Consider the following 24,812-nt stretch of genomic DNA (forward strand, 5'->3'; position numbering starts at 1 on the left):
CCGATCATCTGAAGCCCTCTTCTCTCAACTCATCAAAGTCATTCTCCATCCAGCTTTGTTCCGTTGCTGTCAAGGAGCTGCATTGTTTTGGAGAAGAGGCACTCTGACTTTTAGAATTTTCAGCTTTTCTGCTCTGGTTTCTCCCTGTCTTTGTGGTTTTATCTACCTTTGGTCTTTGATGATGGTGACGTACAGATGGGGTTTTGGTGTCAATGTCATTTCTGTTTGTTAGTTTTCCTTCTAACAGTCAGGACCCTCAGCTGGAGGTCTGTTGGAGTTTGCTGGAGGTCCACTCCAGACCCTGTTTGCCTGGGTATCACCAGGAGAGGCTGCAGAACAGCAAATATTGCAGAACGGCAAAGGTTGCTGCCTGATCCTTCCTCTGGAAGCTTCATCTCAGAGGGGCACCAGGCCATATGAGGGATGTCAGTCTGCCCCTACTGGGAGGTGCCTCCCAGTTAGGCTACTTGGGGGTCAGGGACCCACTTGAGGAGGCATTCTGTCCGTTCTCAGATCTCAAACTCCATGCTGGGAGAACCACTACTCTCTTCAAAGCTGTCAGACAGGGATGTTTAAGTTTGCAGAAGTTTCTGCTGCCTTTTGTTCAGCTATGCCCTGCCCCCAGAGGTGGAGTCTACAGAGGCAGGCAGGCCTCCTTGAGCTGCGGTGGGCTCCACCCAGTTCAAGCTTCCCAGCTGCTTTGTTTACCTACTCAAGCCTCAGCAATGGTGGATGCCCCTCCCCCAGCCTAGCTGCCACCTTGCAGTTTGATCTCAGACTGCTGTGCTGACAGTCAGCAAGGCTCTGTGGGCGTGGGCCCCTCCGAACCAGGCACGGGATATAATCTCCTGGTGTGCCATTTGCTAAGACCATTGGAAAAGTGCAATATTAAGGTGGGAGTGTCCCGATTTTCCAGGTACCATCTGTCACAGCTTCCCTTGGCTAGGAAAGGGAATTCCCCGACCCCTTCCACTTCCCTGGTGAGGCGATGTCCCACCCTGCTTTGGCTCATGCTCTGTGGGCTGCACCCACTGTCCAACAAGCCCCAGTGAGATGAATCCAGTACCTCAGTTGGAAATGCAGAAATCACCCATCTTCTGCGTCACACTGGGAGCTGTAGACTGGAGCTGTTCCTATTTGACCATCTTGGAACCTCCGTACCAGAACTTGACTCTTATAAAAACCCCAAACTGCTGCTTTTTATTGTGTCTAAGAGAATCCTCATGTCTGTTTTCTTCAACACCTTGATTTTTTCTTATTGGGATCCTAGGTACAGATTGGCACATTTTAAAACATTCAAATCTTTTATAATGTCAACTCCTCTGACTAGAAAGTGATAGTACAATTCAAATTTGAAATCAAATTTGTGTGAAATGTATCTGTATTAGAAAACAAAATACCACAAACAGTGGCTGAAAACAATGGAAATTAATTTTCTCACAGGCCAGAAATCTGAAATCAAGATGTGAGCGGGGCCCTGCCTCCTCTCAAGGCTGTAGGGAAATCCTTCCTTGTGTTATCCTAGCTTTTAGTGGCTTGCTGGCAATATTTGGCATTCCAGCGGCCTCGCTCCAATTGCTGCCTTTGTTGTCACGTGGTGTTCTCTCTGTGCCCCTGTGTTTTCCCATGGCCGTCTTCCTATGAGAACACCAGTCATATTGGATTGGGGCCCAGTCTACTTCAGTATGACCTCATCTCAACTAATTACATCGGTAACAATTCTATATCCAGATAAGCTCACATTCTGAGGTACTGGAGGTTAGAATTTTAATATCTATTTTTAAAGGACCATAGTTCAATCCATCAAAACTCCTAATTCGTTTTTTTTTTTATATGGAGTCTCACTGTTGTTGCCCAGGCTAGAATGCAATGGTGCAATCTCAGCTCACTGCAACCTCCTCCTCCCAGGTTCAAACGATACTCCAGCCTCAGCCTCCTCAGTAGCGGGGATTACAGGGTCCCACCATCATGCCTGGCTAATTTTTTAATTTTTAGTAGAGACAGGGTTTCACCATGTTGGCCTAGCTGTTCTCAAACTCCTGACCTCAGGTGATCCACCTGCCTCAGCTTCCCAAAGTGCTGGGATTACAGGTGTGAGCCACCACATCTGGCTGAAAAAAATTGTATATCAAAAAATAAATTTTACTACAGAATGTTAGTAACATTAAATTATTCAAATATTGGTAATACATCACAATATTTTTCATTATACTAAATATACAAAAGAATTTTGTTGATGAATACTTCATTGTATATTTTCAAAGAATATATCTTAGTAATTAGATTAGCACTTCCAAAGACTATTATGAAAACCACTAAGTTACAAATTATGGAAAGAATCTTGTGCATAGATTACTAAAATCAAGGCTAAAATTTTAGGAAGCAAGACTTACCATAAAAAGCATGATATTTCTTCAGAAAATGTGTGTGAAGACATACATCTAATTCTGGAGTTTGGATTTTGGGTATAAGTAAATCGGAATTATGTATTAATATCAGAAATCGTTCCACTAACTTTATTAGACATTGTGTTTAAGCTTTATCCATTTGAAGAGAAAGGCATATACTCTAAAGTCTAAGTAGTCTGAAAGCTACTGTTGGTTGTGGTTTTCTTTTCAGTAGAGTGGGAGAAGGGTCATCAAGAAACAGGAGCAGGAAAAGAACAGCTTCTGAGAAAGCTTAGGAACAGATGTGTGCTCAGATGGCTCAGTTCCAGAAACAAGTTACATGGAATCCAAGAATCTAGAAATGAATTTCCAAATGGATTTGGAAATTCTTTGTGTATCCAAATATCATGTGAGTGTCTTTGCTTAGCTAAACCTATGTCACATGTGGAGCCTTAGCAGCAAAAGTTCTGGGCAATGTAGTTTTTAACTTTCTAGGTATGACAGATTAGGAAAGTAAGCTAGAAGAGAATGTGAGTCTTGAGTGAACCAAATTAGTTTACAGAATTTGCCACCTTGGATTTCCATGTGAATTACCAACAGAGTTGCCCTGTGCGTCATGCTGCACAGACTCAACACTAAGTCTGTGGTGTGTATCTGATACTGAACACTTGTGCTTTATAAATTTCCTGGAATTGGAGTAGCTTGGCCATGGGTATATAGGCTAAGCCCTCCTTCCTGTGAAGGATGTAAGATGACTCTTGAATTCTATAGCCAGGGGTGATGAAATGACCCTGATATGGTTTGGCTTTGTGTCCCCACCCAAATCTCATCTCGAATTGTAATCTTCACATGTTGAGTGAGTGACCTGGTTGGGGGTGACTGAATCATGGGGACAGATTTCCCCCTTGTTGTTCTTGTGATAGAACTCTCATGAGATCTTGTTGTTTAATAAGTATGTGACCCTCTCCCTTTGTTCTTTTGCTCTCTCCTGCCACCATGTAAGATGTGCCTTGCTTCCCCTTCACCTTCCACCTTGATTGTGTTTCCTGAGGCCTCCCCAGCCTTGTGGAACTATGAGCCAATTAAACCCCTTTTCTTTATAAATTACCCAGTCTCAGCTAGTTCTTTATAGCAGTGTGAAAATGAACTAATACAGACCTTACTGGTGAGTATAAGACTAAATCATAAAACTAATAAAGAATGATGCCTGTGAATGACATCTGATTCCAGACAACTCTTTCTATGAGGTCTTTATCAGATTTCATGACACTTCTCAGGTTAGTTATTTTTATTTTCTTATGTCTATTTCATTGGAACTTATTGCAGAAACCAAAACCAAAAACAAAATTTAAAATGAAAAAGTCTATGAATTTACTTGGAGTAGCAACAGTAAATAAGTGGAGTGGAACTAACGAGGCACAGTGATTCAGTAGCTAATCGAGTGAGAAGCCCAGGAGACTGAGTAGGTCTTTGAAGAAGAGAGAGAACAGCTCAATCCAGAGTCTGCAAGGGGAATGTCAGGATTGTTGGTGTCTTAGGTCATCAATTATAAAGAAGAGCATTGGGCAGGATGGTAGCAAAGCAGGCTTTTGTCTGCTATTTATTAGTGAGCATTCCTGAGCATTCCCTCATCATCACTGTTGTGGCAGATCTTCTGATGCCTACTAGAATGGATGTATTTCGGGTGTCTTTTTGGACCTTTTCTTCTGATAACAGATCCCCTACTCAACATCCAAGGATGGTTTCTGGCAGCCGTGTTTCTATGATGTACTCTTAAATCCTTACGACAGCTGATTAGATCAATGGCGATCTCCTGACCTAATCTGGACTGGGTGGATTATTCCTCTATTTATAATTTTGAATTAAAACTGAGAGGTTCTCCTTCAGTTTCAGCAGGATTGAAAGATGGAGAGAGAATTTCTTGTATTCCTAGTTCTAGCTCCTTATAAGAAATATCCTTTCAGTAAATCTTTTCAGATTTATGTAATCTGCTGCTTGAATTTCTACTGAAGACTCCTATACAATATTTCTACCATGGCATTCTACCACTAAGAGACTTACATTAGCAGGTTTTAGGTGAAACAGCTGTTTGTTGAGGATTTCCAGGAATCCAACCTTTTTTTCTGTAGATAGTTTCAGGTCAGAATCTGGCATATGTTTTTCACTGTATCTTAAAGGCAGAAAACCCCTTGTAAATGATCTCATAAGATTTGAAGTCTCTTTGGGAAAATTTCTCAATGCCAGCATTTCTGCTATAACATAGCATGTTATGAAGTAACCTCCTATTCTCCAAAGTTATGTAAAAGATAACAGGTATTATGGGTAAAATATGGTTTGGAACTTATCTTTCAAAACTGGGTGCAATGATGTAACTGAAGCAATTTCAAAAATAGTAATTATCTTAATAAAACTATTATCATGAATAAGTTAAGACATAATACACCAAATATTGAACTTTACCTTAAAAAAGAACAGGTAAATCTCACCTGATAGATAGGCATATAAAGAAAGATTTAGTGATGGAAACACAAGGCCAAATGCATCATGATCAGAGGGTACAGCATGGTACTTACTTCTAAGATGGAGCTCATGGCCAGATGGTCGGAGATGAAGAATATTCAGTTCTGCATTTCTCCAGCTGGCTGTGTTCCCCAGTGTTAGTGTATTTTGTGATCATTGCTGGTACTTGGTTGTGGAAAATAGCAACTGGCTGAGAAAAACAAAGATGCACTGTCTGTGTTACACTGCTGTCATCCCCCAACTACAAGTCATAACTGACTTGTTTCACGTTACACAGAAACAAGTGCTATGGCCGAATAGAGTATAGTGATGACTAACAGGAGGTAGTAGGGGGTCTTATCTTGAAGCTACATTTGAGTAGTAAGCACATTTTATTTATTTATTTTTTACTTAAATGGAGTCATCCCCTCCAGAGCTGACTCAGGCTCTGTTAATTATATAAGAACATGATGTAGAAGAAAGAAATGCTGTTCTAGAGAGTTCCCAGATGCCCTTCACCAAACTTTCCCTAATATTAACATCCGACCTTACCATGGTACATTTGTCAGAACTGAAAAAACAGCATTGGTACATTACTATGAACCAAACTCCAGTCTTTTTCCAGTTTTTACACTCATGTCCTTTTCCTGTTTTAGGATTAAATCCAGGATACCGCATTACATTTAGTCATCATGTGTCTTCTGGTATGTGACAGTTTCTCAGTCTTTCCTTGTTTTTTCATAACCTTGATAATTTTGAGGAGTACTAGTCAGACATTTTGTAGAAAGTCAATTTGGGTTTCTCTGATATTTGTCTTCTTATTAGACTGGAGTTGTGTTTTTTTTTTGGGATGAATTATCTGTTGTTTTAAATACCCATGAACATAATAGATATATAGATATTTATGTATGCTGTATAATCTTGTTTTGAATTTTAAAAGCCAACTATGAGATACCATTTAAATAACTTTTTATAACTTATCTTTTAAATTTAATATTGTTTTTGAGATATATCCTTTTGGAATTTTTTTTTGCTATGATGTGATATATGCGTTCCTGAAAATTCTCATCTTCTGCATAATTGTGCACTAAAAATAACAGAGCTTGTGGGATAATTAGACCCATAGATAATTAGGTCTATAGATAACTAGGGACAGACCACTCAAAACCTATTCACTAACACATCAGAAGGCCAACATGAGCAGTGACAATCCCACTGAAATTATCAGCATTAGGAAGACTTCTCAAATATGTTCACCAACCTCACAACTAGTCATACTTTTGCAGCCTTCAGCCCAGGGCTCCCACAACCTCTTTTGAAGTGTATGTCTTTTGAGGGATATCACTTCTAATAGTGGCTGGCTTCACCAAAATTTAAAATCTGATAATGAGTGTAGCTTTAGTCATCAATAAAACAAAATTTTAACACAGAGAGGAATGTCATGGCAACTCTTTCATCAGCACTTGCAGCATCACAATATAGCTTAATGCCGTGTAATGCATAATAATTTCTGAAGCCACTAAACTATCTACTGTATGCACTAACAGTACTAGGTAGAATTTTCAGCCTTTATATTAAAATATTTACATATTACTAAGGATTTTTCTTTAACTGTGAGAAAGTGTGAACTTTATTTCTTTACTACATTACCTGTTAGGGAAGATGGCATATGAATAAATATAACTTATATGTTATACTGGCACTATTCTTTTATTTACGTAAATTTTTATTTTCATATTTTAATTATGCATGGACTAATTTGCATCCAAACCCTTGTATTTGTTGCAGGGCAGGATATATACATATCTTTTCTATTCTTTTTAACTGTGGTACACCATTCCTTCATACGAATATACATTTCCCAACTGAACAACATTTGAATTCCTTCTATTTGTTTTCTCAGTAACAAGCAGTGCTGCAAAGAATTTCCTTGTATGTGTCTCTGAGGGAATTTTTATAGGTTATATTCCTAGAAGTTGAATTACTAGATCATAGGGTATGAACATATTTAATGGAACATTTACATTAATTTGGGGAGCATTAACACTATTATGTTGTTGAGTCACTCAATGGACGTGGTCTAGGTCTCCATTTATTCATTTTTATGTCCTTTAGTAATATAATACAATATTTTATCAAAGTGTTGCATATTTCTGTAAGACCTACTTCAAGGTGCTCTATGAGTTTTATTGATAACATGACTGGGATCTCTTATACGTTTTATTTTCTAGTTGGTTTCTGCTATGAGAAATGAGTATCTTAGTGTGTTTTATCATTACCTTATACCAACACAAATGGTGAACTACAATTGATTCTAATAGTTTAGGTGTAGATTTTCTAGGATTTTTAATATAGACCATCATATTTGTAAATTATTGTACACTTATTTTCTGATCATCAGACCACTTTTTGTTTTCTCATATTGCTGCATTGGATTGACAATGCAGTTGATTGATAGTAGGCATCTTGCCATACACTTAACTCTAAAGGGAAATTTCTAAAATTTCATTTTAAGTATGATATTTGCTGTAGGTTTTTAGTAGAAATTCTTTTTACTCTTAATTTAGTAAGAATGGAGAAATGATAAATTTAAAATATTTGGCATCTATTGGAATGGTCTTATGATGCTGTTATTAAGTCTGTCAAAGAAATACAAATTACATTGGTAGGTTTTTCTTATCTGAAACTACCCCTGCATTTCGGAAAACCCTTGAGCTGTAAGTGCTAATTATTTTACCTTTTCCAAGATGACCCTCTGTAGTTGGCTACACAGAAAAGGTGCTGGACTACTGTAAATCACAATGGAAACTGTTGCAGGAAGTCAGGGAACCTGAACAGACCGGCTGAAGCCATGGCAGAAGAACATAAATTGTGAAGATTTCATGGACATTTATTAGTTCCCCAAATTAATACTTTTATAATTTCTTACACCTGTCTTTACTGCAATCTCTGAACATAAATTATGAAGATTTCATGGACACTTATCACTTCCCCAATCAATACTCTTGTGATTTCTTATGCCTGTCTTTACTTTAATCTCTTAATCCCATCATCTTTGTAAGCTGAGGATGAATGTCACCTCAGGAACCTGTGATGATTGTGTTAACTGCACAAATTGTTTAAACAATATGAAATCTGGGCATCTTGAAAAAAGAACAGGATAACAGTGATGTTCAGGGAACAAGGGAGACAACCATTAGGTCTGGCTGCCTGAGAGCCGGGCAGAACAGAGCCATATTTCTCTTCTTTCAAAAGCAAATAGGAGAAATATCGCTGAATTCTTTTTCTCAGCAAGGAACATTCCTGAGAAAGAGAATGCGTTCCCAAGGGGAGGTCCCTAAAATGGCTGCTTTGGGAACGCCTGTCTTTTATGGTTGTAGATAAGGGATGAAATAAGCCCCAGTCTCCCGTAGCGCTCCCAGGCTTATTAGGATGAGGAAATTCCCACCTAATAAATTTTGGTCAGACCAGTTGTCTGCTCTCAAACCTTGTCTCCTGATAAGATGTTATCAATGACAATGCATGCCTGAAACTTCATTAGCAATTTTAATTTCACCCCGGTCTTGTGATCTCGCCTTGCCTCCATTTGCCTTGTGATATTTTATTACCTTGTGAGGCATGTGATCTCTGTGACATACACCCTATTCGTACACTCCCTCCCCTTTTGAAAATCACTAATAAAAACTTGCTGGTTTTGTGGCTTGGGGGGCATCACGGAACCTGCCGACATGTGATGTCTTCCCCGGACACCCAGCTTTAAATTTTCTCTCTTTTGTATTCTTTCCCTTTATTTCTCAGACCAGCTGACACTTAGGGAAAATAGAAAAGGACCCACGTTGAATATCGGGGGCTGGTTTCCCCCGATAGGAAACGACTCAGGCAACCAATGTTTGTCAATCACAAGGGTTAGACACTTAGCCCTCAGTCATGTCAGGGGATGGCTGTTGACTCTTGCTATGAATGTTTTTGCACTTCATCCTTTCTAAGCTTGCTGAGTCATTTAGCTGCAACTGCAAGGTGTGGATCTCAGCCTCCCAGCCACACCAGGGAAGGGCAGATGCCCCCTCAAACTATGAATGCTAGGTTATCACACCATATTGCTATGGTTTCATGGACTATGGTCACACCAGAGAAGAAGCCAGTACTTCTCTAATCTTGCAGCCTCATAGCTCAAGGATGGGGTCCCTCTCCTAGAGTCTGATGTTCTGTGCTACCAGATCCCTGAGCATGGCCCTAGAATGTGATGGTTTATGAGGGCCTCTCACAGCTCTGACTGTGAGTGTCTCCAGTAACTGCTGCTCCAGTGGGCATGTGAGTGTTGCCTAGAAATTTTCTCTTGTTTGCTTAACAGCTCTACTTAGTTATAACGTTTTAAATTTTTTACACATAGATTTGACTTGCTTATACTTTATGTAGGATTTTTGCATCTATGTTTATAAATGAGAATGGCTTCTCATTTTCTTTTTTTTGTACCATTTTTGTTTGGGTTTTGTGTTAACTTGTTACTGGATTCTTAAAATAAGTCAGGTAGCTTTATCTTCTTTGCTCATTTTTAATTCTCTATCTTTTTCTTGATACTTTTCTAACACCTGTTGATTCTCCTTCCTTTCTAGGATACATATACATGCTATCTAGAGATTTTTCCAATTTTTTGCCTTATCCTAATTATTAAAGTCCTTGTCATTGTTTAGACATGGATCTTTTTAATACACCCTGCTTGGTACGCTGTGGCTCTTTTGATCTGATCACTTACTTTTGTTAACTACTCTAAGATGTTTTTGTATTATTTCTTTGACTATTATCCTACCTCCAATCTCAATGTTTTCTTTCTCTGAAATCCTTTTTTTGAGTATTATAGTTTTGATTCCCAAGATTTTTGTCTTATTTATTTTTTGTCTATACTTTGTATACTCTGAATATATTGATTATACTTCTCAACAAAAAACTTCTCTATTGGCTCTTGTATTCTGTTTCCTATCAGTGTATTTGTTGAGTGAACTGCCCCCTTTTCATGGTGTTAATTCTCTCAGCATATCTATGGATGCCATTCCTATTTTCTGTAGCCCATCTCTAGGGATTATGAGGAATAAGCCAGAAGTGCTGGCAGGGTGTACCACTAATTTGTCTTTTGGATGTGGGAGCATAGGGTTTCCTCCTGGGTGTCTTCGGACTCCTTGGGCAAGGTCCCACCTGTCAGGCCAAAGGACTCTGATTGCTTCAGACTAACAGCAAATGCCTCTGCTGCTTAATGCTTGGCGAAGAGGCATGGTAGCATCTACCCCTTAATCAGTCTCTCCAATACTTTGTGCCACTTGTTTCCATTGTCCCTTTCTTTTGAGCATTCCCCAGAAACACTTCAAATTTTTATAGTGGACCTGCCTCTGTATATGTTCTGGGTTATGATTTCTTCTATATTAATATAACTCATCTGCTTTCTGACTTCCAGAGATTCTTCTATTTATTTCTGTTGAATGAAATTTTTTTTCTGGCACACATTAATTTATATTAAAAAATGCTTTTTTTTCTTATTCATAGGAATTGAAGTGGGAAGATGATATTAGTGTTAGTGCTCAGTCCACCATTGATGAAATCTGTCTTCCACCCTTTTTCTGCCATTCCTTCAGTTATTCCTTCATCTATTCACCCCACAGCACTACTGAGCACCAACACTGTGCCAGGCTTTGCAATAAGCTGGCTTTCAAGAAAGAAATGCTATTATCCATAAATAAAAGAGTCTGAATTTCCTCTTATTTTATCTAATAGAGATGATGATGCTGTATTTGCATCAATCTATGTGTACAGTTATTCTTGACCTTAGATTATCTTTCTTAGTTGCCTAGCAAATGTTAGAGTTGTAATGTTTGACCATCAAATAAGTAAAACCAACTGGTCTATGTACCAATAATCAAACCTTCTTGGCCTCATTCCTATAGTGTTTGACATAGAAGTACTAGCTACATAACTTTGAGCACTGCTCTTTATAGCTCCATATTTGATCAGTTTTTGACTCCTATTAATTTTCTTACTGACATACCTTTTACATCCTTCCTCTTCTCTGCATTCCTACTGCTTCTGTGCTAGTTTTGAGTCCCATTATCTTTTTTGTTTGTTTGTTTCTTTGAGACAGAGTCTCTCTCTGTCACCTAGGCTGGAGTGCATTGGCGTGATCTCGGCTCACTGCAACCTCTGCCTCCCAGGTTCAAGTGTTAAATCACATTATCTTTAACATAATTTGTCTAGTTAACTGGCTTAATGCCTGATCTCTAGAAAATGTTCCTAAGATATGTCTTGGTTTAATTAATGAACTAAGACCCACAAAGTGGTCTCCCAATTTATAATCTCTCTCACACCAATATATTATTCATATTGCTGCCAATAAAAATTCTAAAACACAGATCTGACTCTACTCTTTCCTTGTTTGGGAAACCTTTGAAGTCTCTCACTTGCTTAATGTGAAAGGCCGTAGGCCCAAATCTTCTATAGATTATTTTAGTAATAAGTTTATAGAAATATTGGCAACAGAGACAAACAGCAATACTTTACAAGTACAAATGTAACTATTTTGCTGATAAAGCAGAACAGCAATTCTAATAGTGATTAGGAAGTAGTAAATACCAAGTAGAAGGTACACTAATAAATTAACTAGGATAGAGAGTGAATAAAAGAATGACTTGGTACAATCTGTGGATTAGGGATATCTTAGAATTTTGTCTTGAAAATTAATACAATTTTGGACTGGAAAGATACTAATTTACTAACATGGACAATCATGGTTATAGAGATTCAAATAAGCTTTTCAGAGTTTGTGTACAAAACAATAGAAGATGAAATTTGGTGGTAACCATTGCTTACATTATTCTCTTAGTTTTGAACCTCCCACTTCAATTTTGGTGGCTCAGTTTAAATACTTCCCCTTGCATAAAACCTGTGCTTCTCTGGAAGGATTCTGGTGGCAAGGATACCAGTGTATGTATTACTTCAGGGCAAGTGATGATTGGTTTGGACACACAATGTCCTGGATTCAGGGTGTTATTAGGAAGGCATTTCTATTTGTCAAAAGTTAGTCAAATGTAAGTATCATAATACCTGCTGAAATGTGTACAGTAAGTAAAAAGGGAGTTTATTGGCTCATGAACCTCAGAAGATGTGAGGTGAAGCTGGCATCAGGTGAGACTGGATTCAGAGACTCAAACAATGTTATTGAGGCGTGGTCTATCTCTCAGCTCTACTTGTGAGTCAAGGACGGTGCATTAGTTGGTTTTCACACTGCTGTAAAGAACTACCTGAGTATGGGTAATTTATAAACAAAATAAATTTTTAATGAACTTATAGTTCCACATGTTTTAGGAGGACTCATGAAACTTACAATCATGATGGAAGGTGAAGGGGAAGCAGGCATTTCCTTCACAAGGCAGCAGGAGAGAGACAGTGTGAGTGGGGGACTGCCAAGCACTTTTATTTAAATCATCAGACCTCGTGAGAACTCATTATCATGAGAACAGCATGGGCAAAACTACCTCCATGATCCAATCTTCTCCCACCATGTCCCTCCCTCAACTCATGGGGATTACAATTTGAGATGACATTTGGGTGGGAACACAGAACCAAACCATATCATTCCACCTCTGGCTCCTCCAAAATATCATGCTCTTTTCACATTTCAAAACCAATCATGCCTTCCCAACAGTCACCCAAACTTAACTCATTTCAGCATTAACTCAAAAGTCCAAGTCTAAAGTTCCATCTGAGAAAAGGCAGGTCATTTCTGCCTATTAGCCTAGTAAAATAAAAAAAACAAGTTAGTTACTTCCAAGATACAGTGGGGGTATAGGCATTGGGTAAATGGTCCTGTTTGAAATGGGAGAAATTGGCCAAAACGAAGGGGCCACAGACCCCATGTAAATCCAAAATCTGGCAGGGCACTCATGAAATCTTAAAGCTCCAAAATAATCTCCTTTGATTCTTTGTCTCACATCCAGGGCATGCTGATGCAAGTGGTAGGCTTCCATGGCCTTGGGCAGCTCCATACTTGTGGCTCTGCAGGGTACAGCCCCCGTGGCTGCTTTCACAGGCTGGCGTTGAACACTTGCAAGCTTTTAGCACAAGGTGCAAACTCTCAGTGGTTCTACCATTCTGGGGTCTGGAGGACAGTGGCCCTCTTCTCACAGATCCACTAGGCAGAGCCCCAGTGGGGACTCTGTGTGGAGACTCCAACCCCACATTTCCCTGCTGCATTGCTTGGTTTTCTGTGAGGGCTCCATGCCTGCAGAAGACTTCTGCCTGAACATCCAGGTGTTTCCATATATCTTCTGAAATCTAGACAGAAGCTCCCAAAGCTCAACTCTTGTCTTCTGTGCATCTGCACCCTCAACACCACTTGGAAGCCACCAAGGCTTGGGGCTTGCACCCTCTGAAGCAATGGCCTGAGCTATATACATTGCCCCCTTTTAGCCATGGCTGGAGACGCAGCAGCTGGCACACAGGGTGCCATGTTCCTAGGTTGCACAGAGCAGCACGGCCCTGGGCCTGGCCCATGATACCATTTTTTCCTCCTAGGCTTTTGGACCTCTGATGGGAGGGGCTGCCATGAAGATCTCTGAAATGACCTGAAGACATTTTCCTCATTGTTTTGGCTATCAACATTCATCTCCTCATTACTTATGCAAATTTCTGCAGCCAGCTTGAATTTTTCCCCAGAAAATGGGTTTTTCTTTTCTGCCACATGGTCAGGCTGCACATTTTCCAAACTTTTATGCTCCCTTTCCCTTTTAAACATAAGTTCCAATTTCAGATCATCTCTTTGTGAACACATATTATTGTATGTTTTCAGAAAAAGCCAAGTCACTTCTTGAATGCTTTGGTGCTTAGAAATTTCTTAAGCACCAAAGCATTCAAGAAATCATGTCTCTTAAGTTAAAAGTTCCACAGATCTCTAGGGCATGGGCAAAATGCCACCAGTGTCTTTGCTAAAGCATAGCAAGAGTGACCTTTACTCCTGTCCCAATAAGTTCCTCATCTCCATCTAAGGACACCTCTGCATGAACTTCATTTTCCATATCACTATCAGCATTTTGGTCAAAACCGTTCAACAAAACTCAGGAAGTTCCAAGCTTTTCCACATCTTCCTGTCTTCTTCTGAGCCCTCCAAACTCTTCCATCCTCTGCCCATAGTCAGTTCCAAAGTTGCTTCCACATTTTTAGGAATCTTTATGGCAGTATCCCACTATCCTGGTACCAATTTTCCGTATTAGTTTGTTTTTACACTGCTATAGAGAGGTACCTGAAACCGGGTAATTTATAAACAAAAGAGGTTGAATTGACTCACAGTTCTGCATGGCTCAGGAGGCCTCAGGAAACTTACAATTATGGCAGAAGGCAAAAGGGAAGCAGCTACCTTCTTCACAAGGTGGCAGGAGAGACAGAGGGTGGGGAGGAACTGCCAAACACTTTTAAACCATCACATCTTGTGAGAACCCACTCACTAAAATGAGAACAGCATGGGGGAAACCGCTCCTATGATCCACCCATCTCTCACCGGGTCCCTCCCTTGACATGTGGGGATTGCAATTCAAGATGAGATTTGGGTGAGGACACAGAGCCAAACCATATCAGATAGAGAGTGGTGGGACAGAGGACTACTTCTTTTAGGCATAAAGCCTTGAAATTATTTCAGTTTTAAACTAGGAGCAAGAATTCAGGAGGAAGTTGGCTGGGCATGATGGCTCATGCCTGTAATCCCAGCACTTTGGGAGCCTGAGGTGGGCAGATCACGAGGTCAGGAGATTGAGACCATCCTGGCTAACATGGTGAAACCCCATCTCTAGTAAAAATACAAAAAATTAGCTGGGTGTGGTGGCATGTGCCTATAATCCCAGCTACTCAGGAGGCTGAGGTAGGAGAATCACTTGAACCCAGGAGGCGGAGGTTGCAGTGAGCTGAGATTATGTCACTGCACTCCAGCCTGGGTGACAGAGCGAGATTCCATCTCACAAAAAAAAAAAAAAAAAGAAAAGAAAAGAAAGAATTCAGGAGGAAGTTATAAACTGTGTTGAATGCTGCCAAGAAGCTGGGTAAAATAAGAACAGAAAATTCATTATTATTAGATTTAATGACAGAGGTGTTTGTTTATGTTGGCTTCACTAGAGTGGTGAAGGCCAATGCCTGATTTCCATGTATTGAGGAGGGAACAGGAGATGGAAAATAGAGGCTGTCAACACACGTAAACTTTTCCTTCCTTCCTCCCTCTCTCCCTCCCATCCTTCCTTTTTTTTCTTTTCTTTCTTCTTTCTCTAGAAGATTAAATATATTATAGTATGGTTTTGTGGAAATGATCAAGTAAAGATGAATAAATTAATAATACAGAAGATAGAGAGGATACCTATAGGAGCAAAATTCCTTGCATGGTCGACAGGGTCTGGGATCCACTGAAGAATTGCAAGGGTTGGCCTTAGATGTAACGCAGGGAGAGCTCATCCCTTTTAATAGAGGAAGACAGAAAGCCTGGTACATTGGGTTGTAGGACGATATATAAGGATATCAGTTAGGTGTTAAGAACGGAAAGACTGAGTTAAAAGTGATTTAACAAAAGAGGAGAATATTTCTCCTTTAAGTAAATGTTCAGGTAGGCAGTCTAGAGCTGATGCAGTGGCTCCATACCCAATTATCCAGGCTCCATCTATCTTGTTGCCATGCCAACCTCAACATGCAGCTTACACTTGCTGGCCTGAAAGTGAACTATTCCATCTCCTGCTATCATGACTGAATGCTAGTCAAAGGGAAAAAGGGGGAAGTGGGAGGCGAAAGCACATACCTTTCTTAAAGAGCACAATCTAGAGATTATCCCTATTCTGTTCATATCTCATTGACCTTAATTTAATCACATCATCACTGCAAGCTACAGTGGGGGCTGGGAAATTTGGCGTTTGAGGGGATGACCAAGTGCCCAACTGAAAATGTTATTCTTCTCTTATGAGAAGTAGAGAATGGATGTTAGGGAATGGCTAGAAGCCTCTGCTACAAAGGATACAGTGGTTCTTTTCTGATTGCTTCTAACTTCTCAATGAAAGTGAGTTCATCAGCTGAGTGAAAGACTGAATGAGATTTTGGGGACTTGAGGAGCAAGGAGAAGGACTATAATAGTCATTTTGAAGAGTGAGTTAAGTAGGGAACTGTAGTAAGATTGATAGACAGTGTGGAGGGATTACTTGAATCTTGTGAATAGAGGAAAGAGTAGAATCAGATTATCCTGACTCCTGCCTGAAGCTTTACATATTCAGAGAAAAATGTTGGAAGAAACTTTGATATAATGCTATGTCTGTGATCAGGCACACATTTCACTGGACTTTTACTGTCAGGGCTGTCATTTAGTGCCAAGATGTCTAGAGAGCTCTTAATAAGTATACCCAATTGGCTGAGAAAATGTGTCCATGGCTCAGGGAAGAGCATGTTTGTTTTTCTCATTTCCCAGTCTGTAAATAAGCAGATTCTGAAAAGGGTTAGTGATAATGTCCATCTCCAGAAGCTGTCAGCTTTCCTGCATGAAACTCTATGACTTAGGCTGAAGTAGGTGTTGGAGAGGCAGCTACCATGTGCACCCAGATGGCCACTTGCTTAATATGTTACCATTTCCCATTATTTTCGCAGGATAGATAGCCAAAGTGGAGCCCTGCGAGATTTCTTCATTTTTCCTGTCATAAAGAATTGGTAATTCAGTAGTCATAGGAGTTTGTAATAAATAACCCACATTGATTTCTCTGTTCTGGAATAATTTTGCTTCCCCTCTTACCAAAGCTCTGACACCTGCCCCAACAAGCAATGCTGGAAAATTATTTACATAGTGGCGCAAACTCCCTTACTGCTTTGGATATAAATCCAGGCAGGAGAGGGTAGCTCTAAGGCAAGAGATCTAGGACTTCTAGCCCCTGAACTTTCAGCCGAATACATCTTTTCCAAAGGAGTGAATTCAGGTCCTTGTATCACTGGCAGCAGGGTGTGACCATGGAGAAGCTGTTGTGTTTCTTGGTCTTGACCAGCCTCTCTCATGCTTTTGGCCAGACAGGTAAGGGCCACCCCAGGCTATGGGAGAGATTTGATCTGAGGTATGGGGGTGGGGTCTAAGACTGTACGAACAGTCTCAAAAAAAAAAAAAAAAAAAAGACTGTATGAACAGAACAGCAGAGCATCCTTCATAGTGTGTGTGTGTGGGTGTGTGTGTGTGGTGTGTAACTGGAGAAGGGGTCAGTCTGTTTCTCAATTTTAACTTCTATACGTAAGTAAGTGAGGGGATAGATCTTTGTGATCTGAGAAACCTCTCACATTTGCTTGTTTTTCTGGCTCACAGACATGTCGAGGAAGGCTTTTGTGTTTCCCAAAGAGTCGGATACTTCCTATGTATCCCTCAAAACACAGTTAACGAAGCCTCTCAAAGCCTTCACTGTGTGCCTCCACTTCTACACGGAACTGTCCTCGACCCGTGGGTACAGTATTTTTTCTTATGCCACCAAGAGACAAGATAATGAGATTCTCATATTTTGGTCTAAGGATATAGGATACAGTTTTACAGTGGGTGGGTCTGAAATATTATTCAAGGTTCCTGAAGTCACAGTAGCTCCAGTACACATTTGTACAAGCTGGGAGTCCGCCTCAGGGATCGTGGAGTTCTGGGTAGATGGGAAGCCCAGGGTGAGGAAGAGTCTGAAGAAGGGATACACTGTGGGGGCAGAAGCAAGCATCATCTTGGGGCAGGAGCAGGATTCCTTCGGTGGGAACTTTGAAGAAAGCCAGTCCCTGGTGGGAGACATTGGAAATGTGAACATGTGGGACTTTGTGCTGTCACCAGATGAGATTAACACCGTCTATCTTGGCGGGCCCTTCAGTCCTAATGTCCTGAACTGGCGGGCACTGAAGTATGAAGTGGAAGGCGAAGTGTTCACCAAACCCCCGCTGTGGCCCTGAGGCCCAGCTGTGGATCCTGAAGGTACCTCCCAGTCTTTTACACCGCACGGGCCCCACGTCTCTGTCTCTGGTACCTCCCGGTTTTTTACACTGCATGGTTCCCACATCTCTGTCTCTGGGCCTTTGTTCCCTATATGCATTGCAGGCCTGCTCCACCCTCCTCAGCACCTGAGAATGGAGGTAAAGTGTCTGGTCTGGGAGCTCATTAACTATGCTGGGAAACTGTCCAAAAGAATCAGAATTTGAGGTGTTTTGTTTTCATTTTTATTTCCTTTTAAGTTAGACAGATCTTGGAGATAATTTCTTACCTCACATAGATGAGAAAGCTAACACCCAGAAAGGAGAAATGATGTTATAAAAAACTCACAAGGCAAGAGCTGAGAAGGAAGCGCTGATCTTCTATTTAATTCCCCACCCATGCCCCCCAGAAAGCAGGAGGGAATTGCCCACATTCACAGGGCTCTTCAGTCTCAGAATCAGGACACTAGCCAGGTCTCTGGTTTGGGTCCAGAGTGCTCATCATCATGCCATAGAACTGCTGGGCCCAGGTCTCCTGAAATGGGAAGCCCAGAAATACCACGCAGTCCCTCCACTTTCTCAAAGCACACTGGAAAGGCCATTAGAATTGCCACAGCAGAGCAGATCTGCTTTTTTTCCAGAGAAAAATGAAGCACTAGATATAAATATGTTGTTACTGCCAAGAACTTAAATGACAATGGTTTTTGTTTGCTCACAGTGCTTTCTTAATTTTATGGCTCTTCTGGGAAACCCCTCCCCTTTTCCACACGAAACTTGTGGGGCTGTGAATTCTTTCTTCATCCCCGCATTCCCAATATACTCAGGCCACAAGAGTGGACGTGAACCACAGGGTGCCCTGTCAGAGGAGCCCGTCTCCCATCTCCCCAGCTCCCTATCTGGAGGATAGTTGGATAGTTATGTGCTCCTAACAGGACCAACTACAGTCTTCCCAAGGATTGAGTTATGGACTTTGGGAGCGAGACATCTTCTTGCTGCTGGATTTCCAAGCTGAGAGGACGTGAACCTGGGACCACCAGTAGCCATCTTGCTTGTCACATGGAGAGAGACTGTGAGGACAGAAGCCAAACTGGAAGTGGAGGAGCCAAGGGATTGACAAACAACAGAGCCTTGACCACGTGGAGTCTCTGACTCAGCCTTGTCCGGAACCAGATCTACACCTGGACTGCCCAGGTCCATAAGCCAATAAAGCCCCTGTTTACTTGAGTGAGTCCAAGCTGTTTTCTGATGGTTGCTTTAGAAGTTGTGACTAACTTCTCTAATGACCTTTGAAATCAAGTCCCTGTAAGTTTACACTGCCCATTACACAACATATCCATGGCACTTTAACCTGTCCGAGAATTCCCTGAAGGGATTCCCTCTGACAAGCACAGTCCCTCTTTTGAGATAGCTGGCCATTCATGTAGGGCCAGTTGTGGGGGTTTTAGTGCTCTCATTCTATCATTATTCCAATTTGAGGAGCAAAAACTAAAGATCATTGAGATCCATGGATCTGCTGCCAGGTTCAGTGACTGGAATGCACTTGCCCCAGCTGGTTCATGTTCTTTGTAGAAACAGACCCCTCAAAGATGACAGCAGCTGGCTTCCTCCAGAAGTGTCCTTCAACACGGTCTTTCAGTACTAAGTGACCAGTAAAAGTTACTCCATAAAGACCACAGCCAGGAATGAATTACGGGGCTTCCTGCATATCAAATGGTCACCTAGGGAAGGCATATGGTAAACTAGTTAAGCACAGAGGTTCTGGAATCAGACTGCCTAGGTCCAAATCCTGGCTTTACAACTTACTAGCTATGTGACCTTAGGTGATATAACCTCTTTACGCCTCAGTTTTCTTACCTACAAAGCAGGAGAAATAATAGTAATTAGCTCAAAGGGTTGCTATAAGAATCAAAGAAAATCATGCAAGCAAAGCACTTACTACAGTGCCTGGCACATAGTAAGCTCTTATAACAGTTTTCTGGTATTATTCTTATTAAGCCATTTTGTATTATATCCATAAATGTAGATTCATAAAATACATAAAAATACAACTTGGTAGAATTTGTCTCGGTTGGCAGCAGTTGAAGCTTCTCATTTGCTAAGAATTAAGTTTAGAATGTTAGAACGATGAACAACAAGTCTTTGAAGCCATTATTTATGAATATTGACTTCTCTAATTGATTTTTGATAACCATTTGTAAGCATAGAAGCTAAGGATACATTCTCAGACAAAAATGAGCGTGCAAATATTCTCTATTGTCCAATTAGGGCAGATCCATCCATCCTCACATTCAGCTAAGCAGAAGAGAGGATTGACACTCTTTTCTAGTTAAATAATCCAGATACGTCTTAATTATAGAAGGCCATCCCAGCTCCCCAGGGATGTAGGTTGAGCTAATATTTTCTTCAGAATTAAATTGCTTGCATCTTACTATACATAGTCTAGTAGACAGCCTCTGGCCTTAATAATTTGAGCCAGAAAAATTTTAACAGCTGGTATTTGCATTCAGAGAACATTAAAAAATCTTAACAAAGCATTTGTAGGATGTTTAAATTTAAGTAATTTAGCCTACTGGTGGGTACGTCAATGTAAACTTGTTGGAAAATGTATTTCCAGGTAACTGGTGAATTGTCATACCATATAAAGCTATTAGATGTAATCCAATTAAATGTTAGATGACATCTGCCAAAGAAGATGATTCTGATTTGGGCATGTTGGTTCTAAGCAGTGCTTTTTTTTCTTGCAGTAAGTGGAGAGTAAGATCAAGCATCCACTGTGGCCACTTCTAGCTGATGCTAATAAAACCGTGTTGTCAGGACTGGTTTTCTATTAGAGTAGGGACCATGGATCCAATTTCTCCAGAAGTAGAATCAGGCCTCAAGGAATGAGTTAAAAAGACATAGGGACAAATGGTCTATAAAACCTATAATAGAAAGGAGGTGAAAGCGGGGTGGTGGCCCAGTGCCTGAAGAGATACTATAGTGCATTTACAGGCCAAATAAGAGAAAGTAGACCAATAGTATGAATCAGAGATGATGGAGGCTGCTACTTGATAGAACCCTTTCTTTTTGGAACTGAAAATAGCCATGTTGGTATAAGGGTTAGGGCCAGGCCTGACCCTAATGTAAGCGCCTTAGCATGGGATGCGATATGGTGACGTGCAGATCAGAAACCTAAAATCTCCCTGTGTCAGAAAAAAATGTTAGCTCACTGGCCAGGCAACAAGCCTTGCACACTTTCCAAAAAGAGGTGGTCATGCAGAGAGCATTGTTAAGAATGGGCTGCATGTAAGGCCAGGTGAGTGGATGAGAAGCCACCTCTGTGATGAGATCTGGTCTATCCAGGCCCTGGAGGAGAGACTACAGGCTGCTTCAAAAGTGAAGCTGGGATCTGATGGAAATGGATTTAGAGTCCCAGCTGACAAAGTAAGTAGAATGTTAAATCTGTGATATTCTCCCCCATGTTTTCACTATCCTCAAGTTTGATGTGCCCCGGGGAAGCAAAGATTGACAAAGGAAGCAAATGACTCTAGATGATTAAGCACCACCACCACCTAGATCAAATTTCCAAAGTGTAGATTTCTGATCACTAGAATCCCAGGGAAAAGAGAAGCACTGCTTTGATTTCTAGGTAGTTTTATCCTAGGACAACTGCCCACTAGTCTCAGATGGGTTGTCATACTTGCCTGGATTCCTTCTCTTCAGCTCCCTGTCTCTATTTCATTTATGCATCTTTTCATTTCCTCTGTACTAGAACATAGGTTAAGCGGGCTTGTTAGCCTTTTCCTGCTGAAAATGCAGACTCCTAGCTCAAATTTGCTGGATCGCCTGGCCCAGTGATCACTTATAGTTTGCTGATTACAGGCATCATTTTCCTCTGGGGTGTTTGAGTATAGATTCATTGACCCTAGTCCTCCTAGAGTAGATTCTCTGGGGTTAGTGCTCAGGAATATGCAAGATCACAAGCCCTTTTGTACCATGTGCTTTTAGAGCTATCACTGTAGTGTTTTCCTGACAGCTCAGATTTCTTATCTCAGGGACATGCCTGGCTCCCACTATGCTTGCAGGCACGTGGTCACCTTTTTTTTTTTTTTTTTGAGACGGAGTCTCGCTCTTTCGCGCAGGCCAGGCTGCAGTGGCGCTATCTCGGCTCACTGCAAGCTCCGCCTCCCGGGTTCAGGCAATTCTCCTGCCTCAGTCTCCTGAGTAGTTGGGACTACAGGCGCCCGCCACTGTGCCCGGCTAATTTTTTTTTGGTATTTTTAGTAGAGATGGGATTTCACCGTGTTAGCCAGGATGGTCTCGATTTCCTGACCTCGTGATCTGCCCGCCTCGGCCTCCCAAAGTGCTGGGATTACAGGTGTGGGCCACTAGGCCCTGCCAGGTGGTCACGTTTAAAGAAGCATCTAGTGCATCTGTACCCAGGTCTTCCCCTTAGCCTACTTCTGGTGCATTCTTTCAGGCCTCATTCAGTGTGGACCCGTCTGTCCTATGCCCTTCATACACACAGATAAGTGATCTCCCAACGTCTCATCACTGCCCCCAAGATGATAATTGCTTAATCACACAGGGAAGATCATACACAGTCTTAAAACAAAACAAAAACAAAAACAAAAACAAAAACTTCTTACACTTACTGAACTCTTACCATGTGCCAGTTACTGTTGTAAGTCTTTTACATATATTTACTTGTTTAATGACAATGCTATGAGTTATGCAATATTTTATAGTCTTCATTTTACAGATGAGAAAACTGAGGTTTGGAGAGGTTAATTAACTTGCTCAGAGCTAGGATTTGAACCTAGGCAGTCTGGCTACTCAGCTCTATGCTTCTAACCACTGTATTCTACTGCCATGTGCAACAGAAGCTTACACCCTACACTTATATCCCTAGTGCAAGAGGGAGGGTGTGGGGATGTGTGTGTGTTTTCTTATGGGGAAGCCATTCCAGGATGCCGTATATAATCAGTGTTAGCTACCATTGCAGGTCCACTGGCAATCACCCTACTTTTTATTTTGTTCTTGTGTGCTTAGGAGAATGGCTTGCACATAGAAATCCTATTCACCCTTAGCATGAATACAATTGTGCCATATTGTCAAAGTTCTTCTCTGACCTCCATCTCTTCTACAGTCATGCACACCCTTAAATGTAACTTTACATCGTAGTGGCATTCACCAAAGACATAGAATCACACAAGGGACTCTCTAGGCCAGCAATTCTCAACTTTGGTTATGAATATTGGAACCACCTGGAGAGTTTTCAAAAATCCAGCTGCTTAGGTCATAACCAGATAATTATGTTGATTATCTGGTGGTGAGACTCAGGCATCATTATTTTTAAACCTCCTTAGTGATTACAATGTACAGCCATGTCTCCAACAGCCACTCTTCTAGGTGCCATTCTTCTAGGGTGAGTGATAGTTTAGAAAAGATTGCAGAATCACAGCTGTGGTTCCTGACCGTTCATGTGGTTATTTCTGATGGATATGCCCTTGTTTCTTAATTTTCTTATGTTATAGTGGTTTCAGTTTGAGTCAGGGGAGCATACCAAACACCATTTCAGCACTGGAGTTTTAAGTCATAGCTCTAGGATTAAATAAAGTGACAGCCCTGTATTTAGTGTGTTCTTATTTATTCAGTAAAGCCTCACTGTGATGACAAATATTGTATTTGTTTTAGAGTGTTTTCCTTTTTCCCCAATTAACACTTTGTATCTCTGTAGTGTGGAGAAACCAAAGTGCCAAGATATTTGAAAAGCTGAAATCCTTCAGTATTTTTATCAGAGCATCACAGATGTAGGAGGAAGAGAGAAGAGGCTTCCCAAACAAACATATCTGAGGGAAGGGTAAAGGTTGCATTGCAAGCTTATTACACTTCTCTCCTGATAAAGTTCACTGAATGCTCTGTGATATGCCGCAAGCAGTTATAGAGCTGCACTGGCAGGTTGCTGGAGCCAGGGGTGGGTTGTAAAATGGTTTGTGGGAAGGTCTTTCATTCTCTCTCGTGCGCTTTTCTTTCTTTTGCTTTAGCTCTTGCTCTCTCCATCTCTATTTCTCTCTGCCTCTCCCTCTCTTTTTCAATTTTAGGCCTTCTTTACAGCATATCCATTTTGGAGGTAGTTCTATAATGTAGTGGACTCCATGAAATCAATGAAATTCCCAGTGTTCACCTATTGCATTGGTAGCTGCATTCTTTTAACTTACCTAAGGAGCCCAGACAGACACTAACAAGGCAATTTGGTATTGGAAAAACATCTTCTTCCTTCTTTGTAGCAATCTTTTCACCTATATGATTTATTTTTGTTTAAATTATACATGTACCTTTTATTGAGCAAATGGTTAGAATGAGAGAACAAAAGCTTTTGGAGCAATTACTTTAAGCCAGTCATATAATTAAAAAAATAGATGCAAAAAGTTTGTAAAAGGATATTAAAAATTTTAAGACTATACATCATTAAAAAACAAACCAGTCCAGAAATGTACCACCATTTGTAATAGTCCTTTTTCTCTTGAGTGTTTAGAATATGCTACCCACGTGTTAACTGGTTCTCCTAGTCAATGGAGAAACAGCCTCTATTATCAATTTCTGATTGGATATCAATGGGAAAACTCATGATAAGATCATGATGAATAAGCTCCAGATTCTTTTTACATGAAATGATGTCTTATATGGGAATTAATATATTGTGAAATACTTTGGTACCTAAATGTATACATAGCTCAGGATGTCCAACTGATATTGTTCTGTTTTAGGCATTCTGGGCATAAAGCCAAATAACCACAGTGAGACTGGGTGTCCTATTCGTAAAACGGGATCTTCATTCCCTCTTCCCTTGCTTCTAAATTACACATGCATGCACACACACACACACACACTCACATAAACACACACTTCATTTTAGAAGCAATACAACCCCATTATGAAAAGTTAGCGAGGAAAAAAATCCTCCATAATTCC

The 24,812-nt window shown here is 40.7% G+C and overlaps 1 protein-coding gene across 2 annotated transcripts; it reads left to right on the top strand.

The window, feature by feature from the left end:
- Window positions 1-16,761: 16,761 nt before the first annotated feature.
- CRP (C-reactive protein) lies at window positions 16,762-19,082 on the top strand. 2 transcript variants are annotated; one of them, XM_054457995.2, is made up of 3 exons: window positions 16,762-16,944; window positions 17,227-17,862; window positions 18,791-19,082. In XM_054457995.2, exons 1-2 carry the CDS (start codon window positions 16,884-16,886, stop codon window positions 17,838-17,840), a joined length of 675 nt encoding a protein of 224 aa, XP_054313970.1. In that variant the 5' UTR covers window positions 16,762-16,883; the 3' UTR covers window positions 17,841-17,862; window positions 18,791-19,082. The 2 variants fall into 2 exon arrangements, with proteins under 2 accessions (XP_054313970.1, XP_054313960.1); XM_054457985.2 differs by having other exon boundaries at window positions 17,227-19,082.
- Window positions 19,083-24,812: the final 5,730 nt, after the last annotated feature.

Source organism: Pongo pygmaeus, chromosome 1 (genome assembly GCF_028885625.2).
Source record: "Pongo pygmaeus isolate AG05252 chromosome 1, NHGRI_mPonPyg2-v2.0_pri, whole genome shotgun sequence".
Taxonomy (NCBI): domain Eukaryota; kingdom Metazoa; phylum Chordata; class Mammalia; order Primates; family Hominidae; genus Pongo; species Pongo pygmaeus.

What these genes read in the sequence shown, in the direction of transcription:
- CRP (XM_054457985.2), top strand. Translation starts at nt 16,884, where the DNA reads ATGGAGAAGCTGTTGTGTTTCTTGGTCTTGACCAGCCTCTCTCATGCT. An exon ending in TCATGCTTTTGGCCAGACAG is followed by an intron (nt 16,945 to 17,226) that starts GTAAGGGCCACC and finishes TCTGGCTCACAG; the next exon opens with ACATGTCGAGGAAGGCTTTT.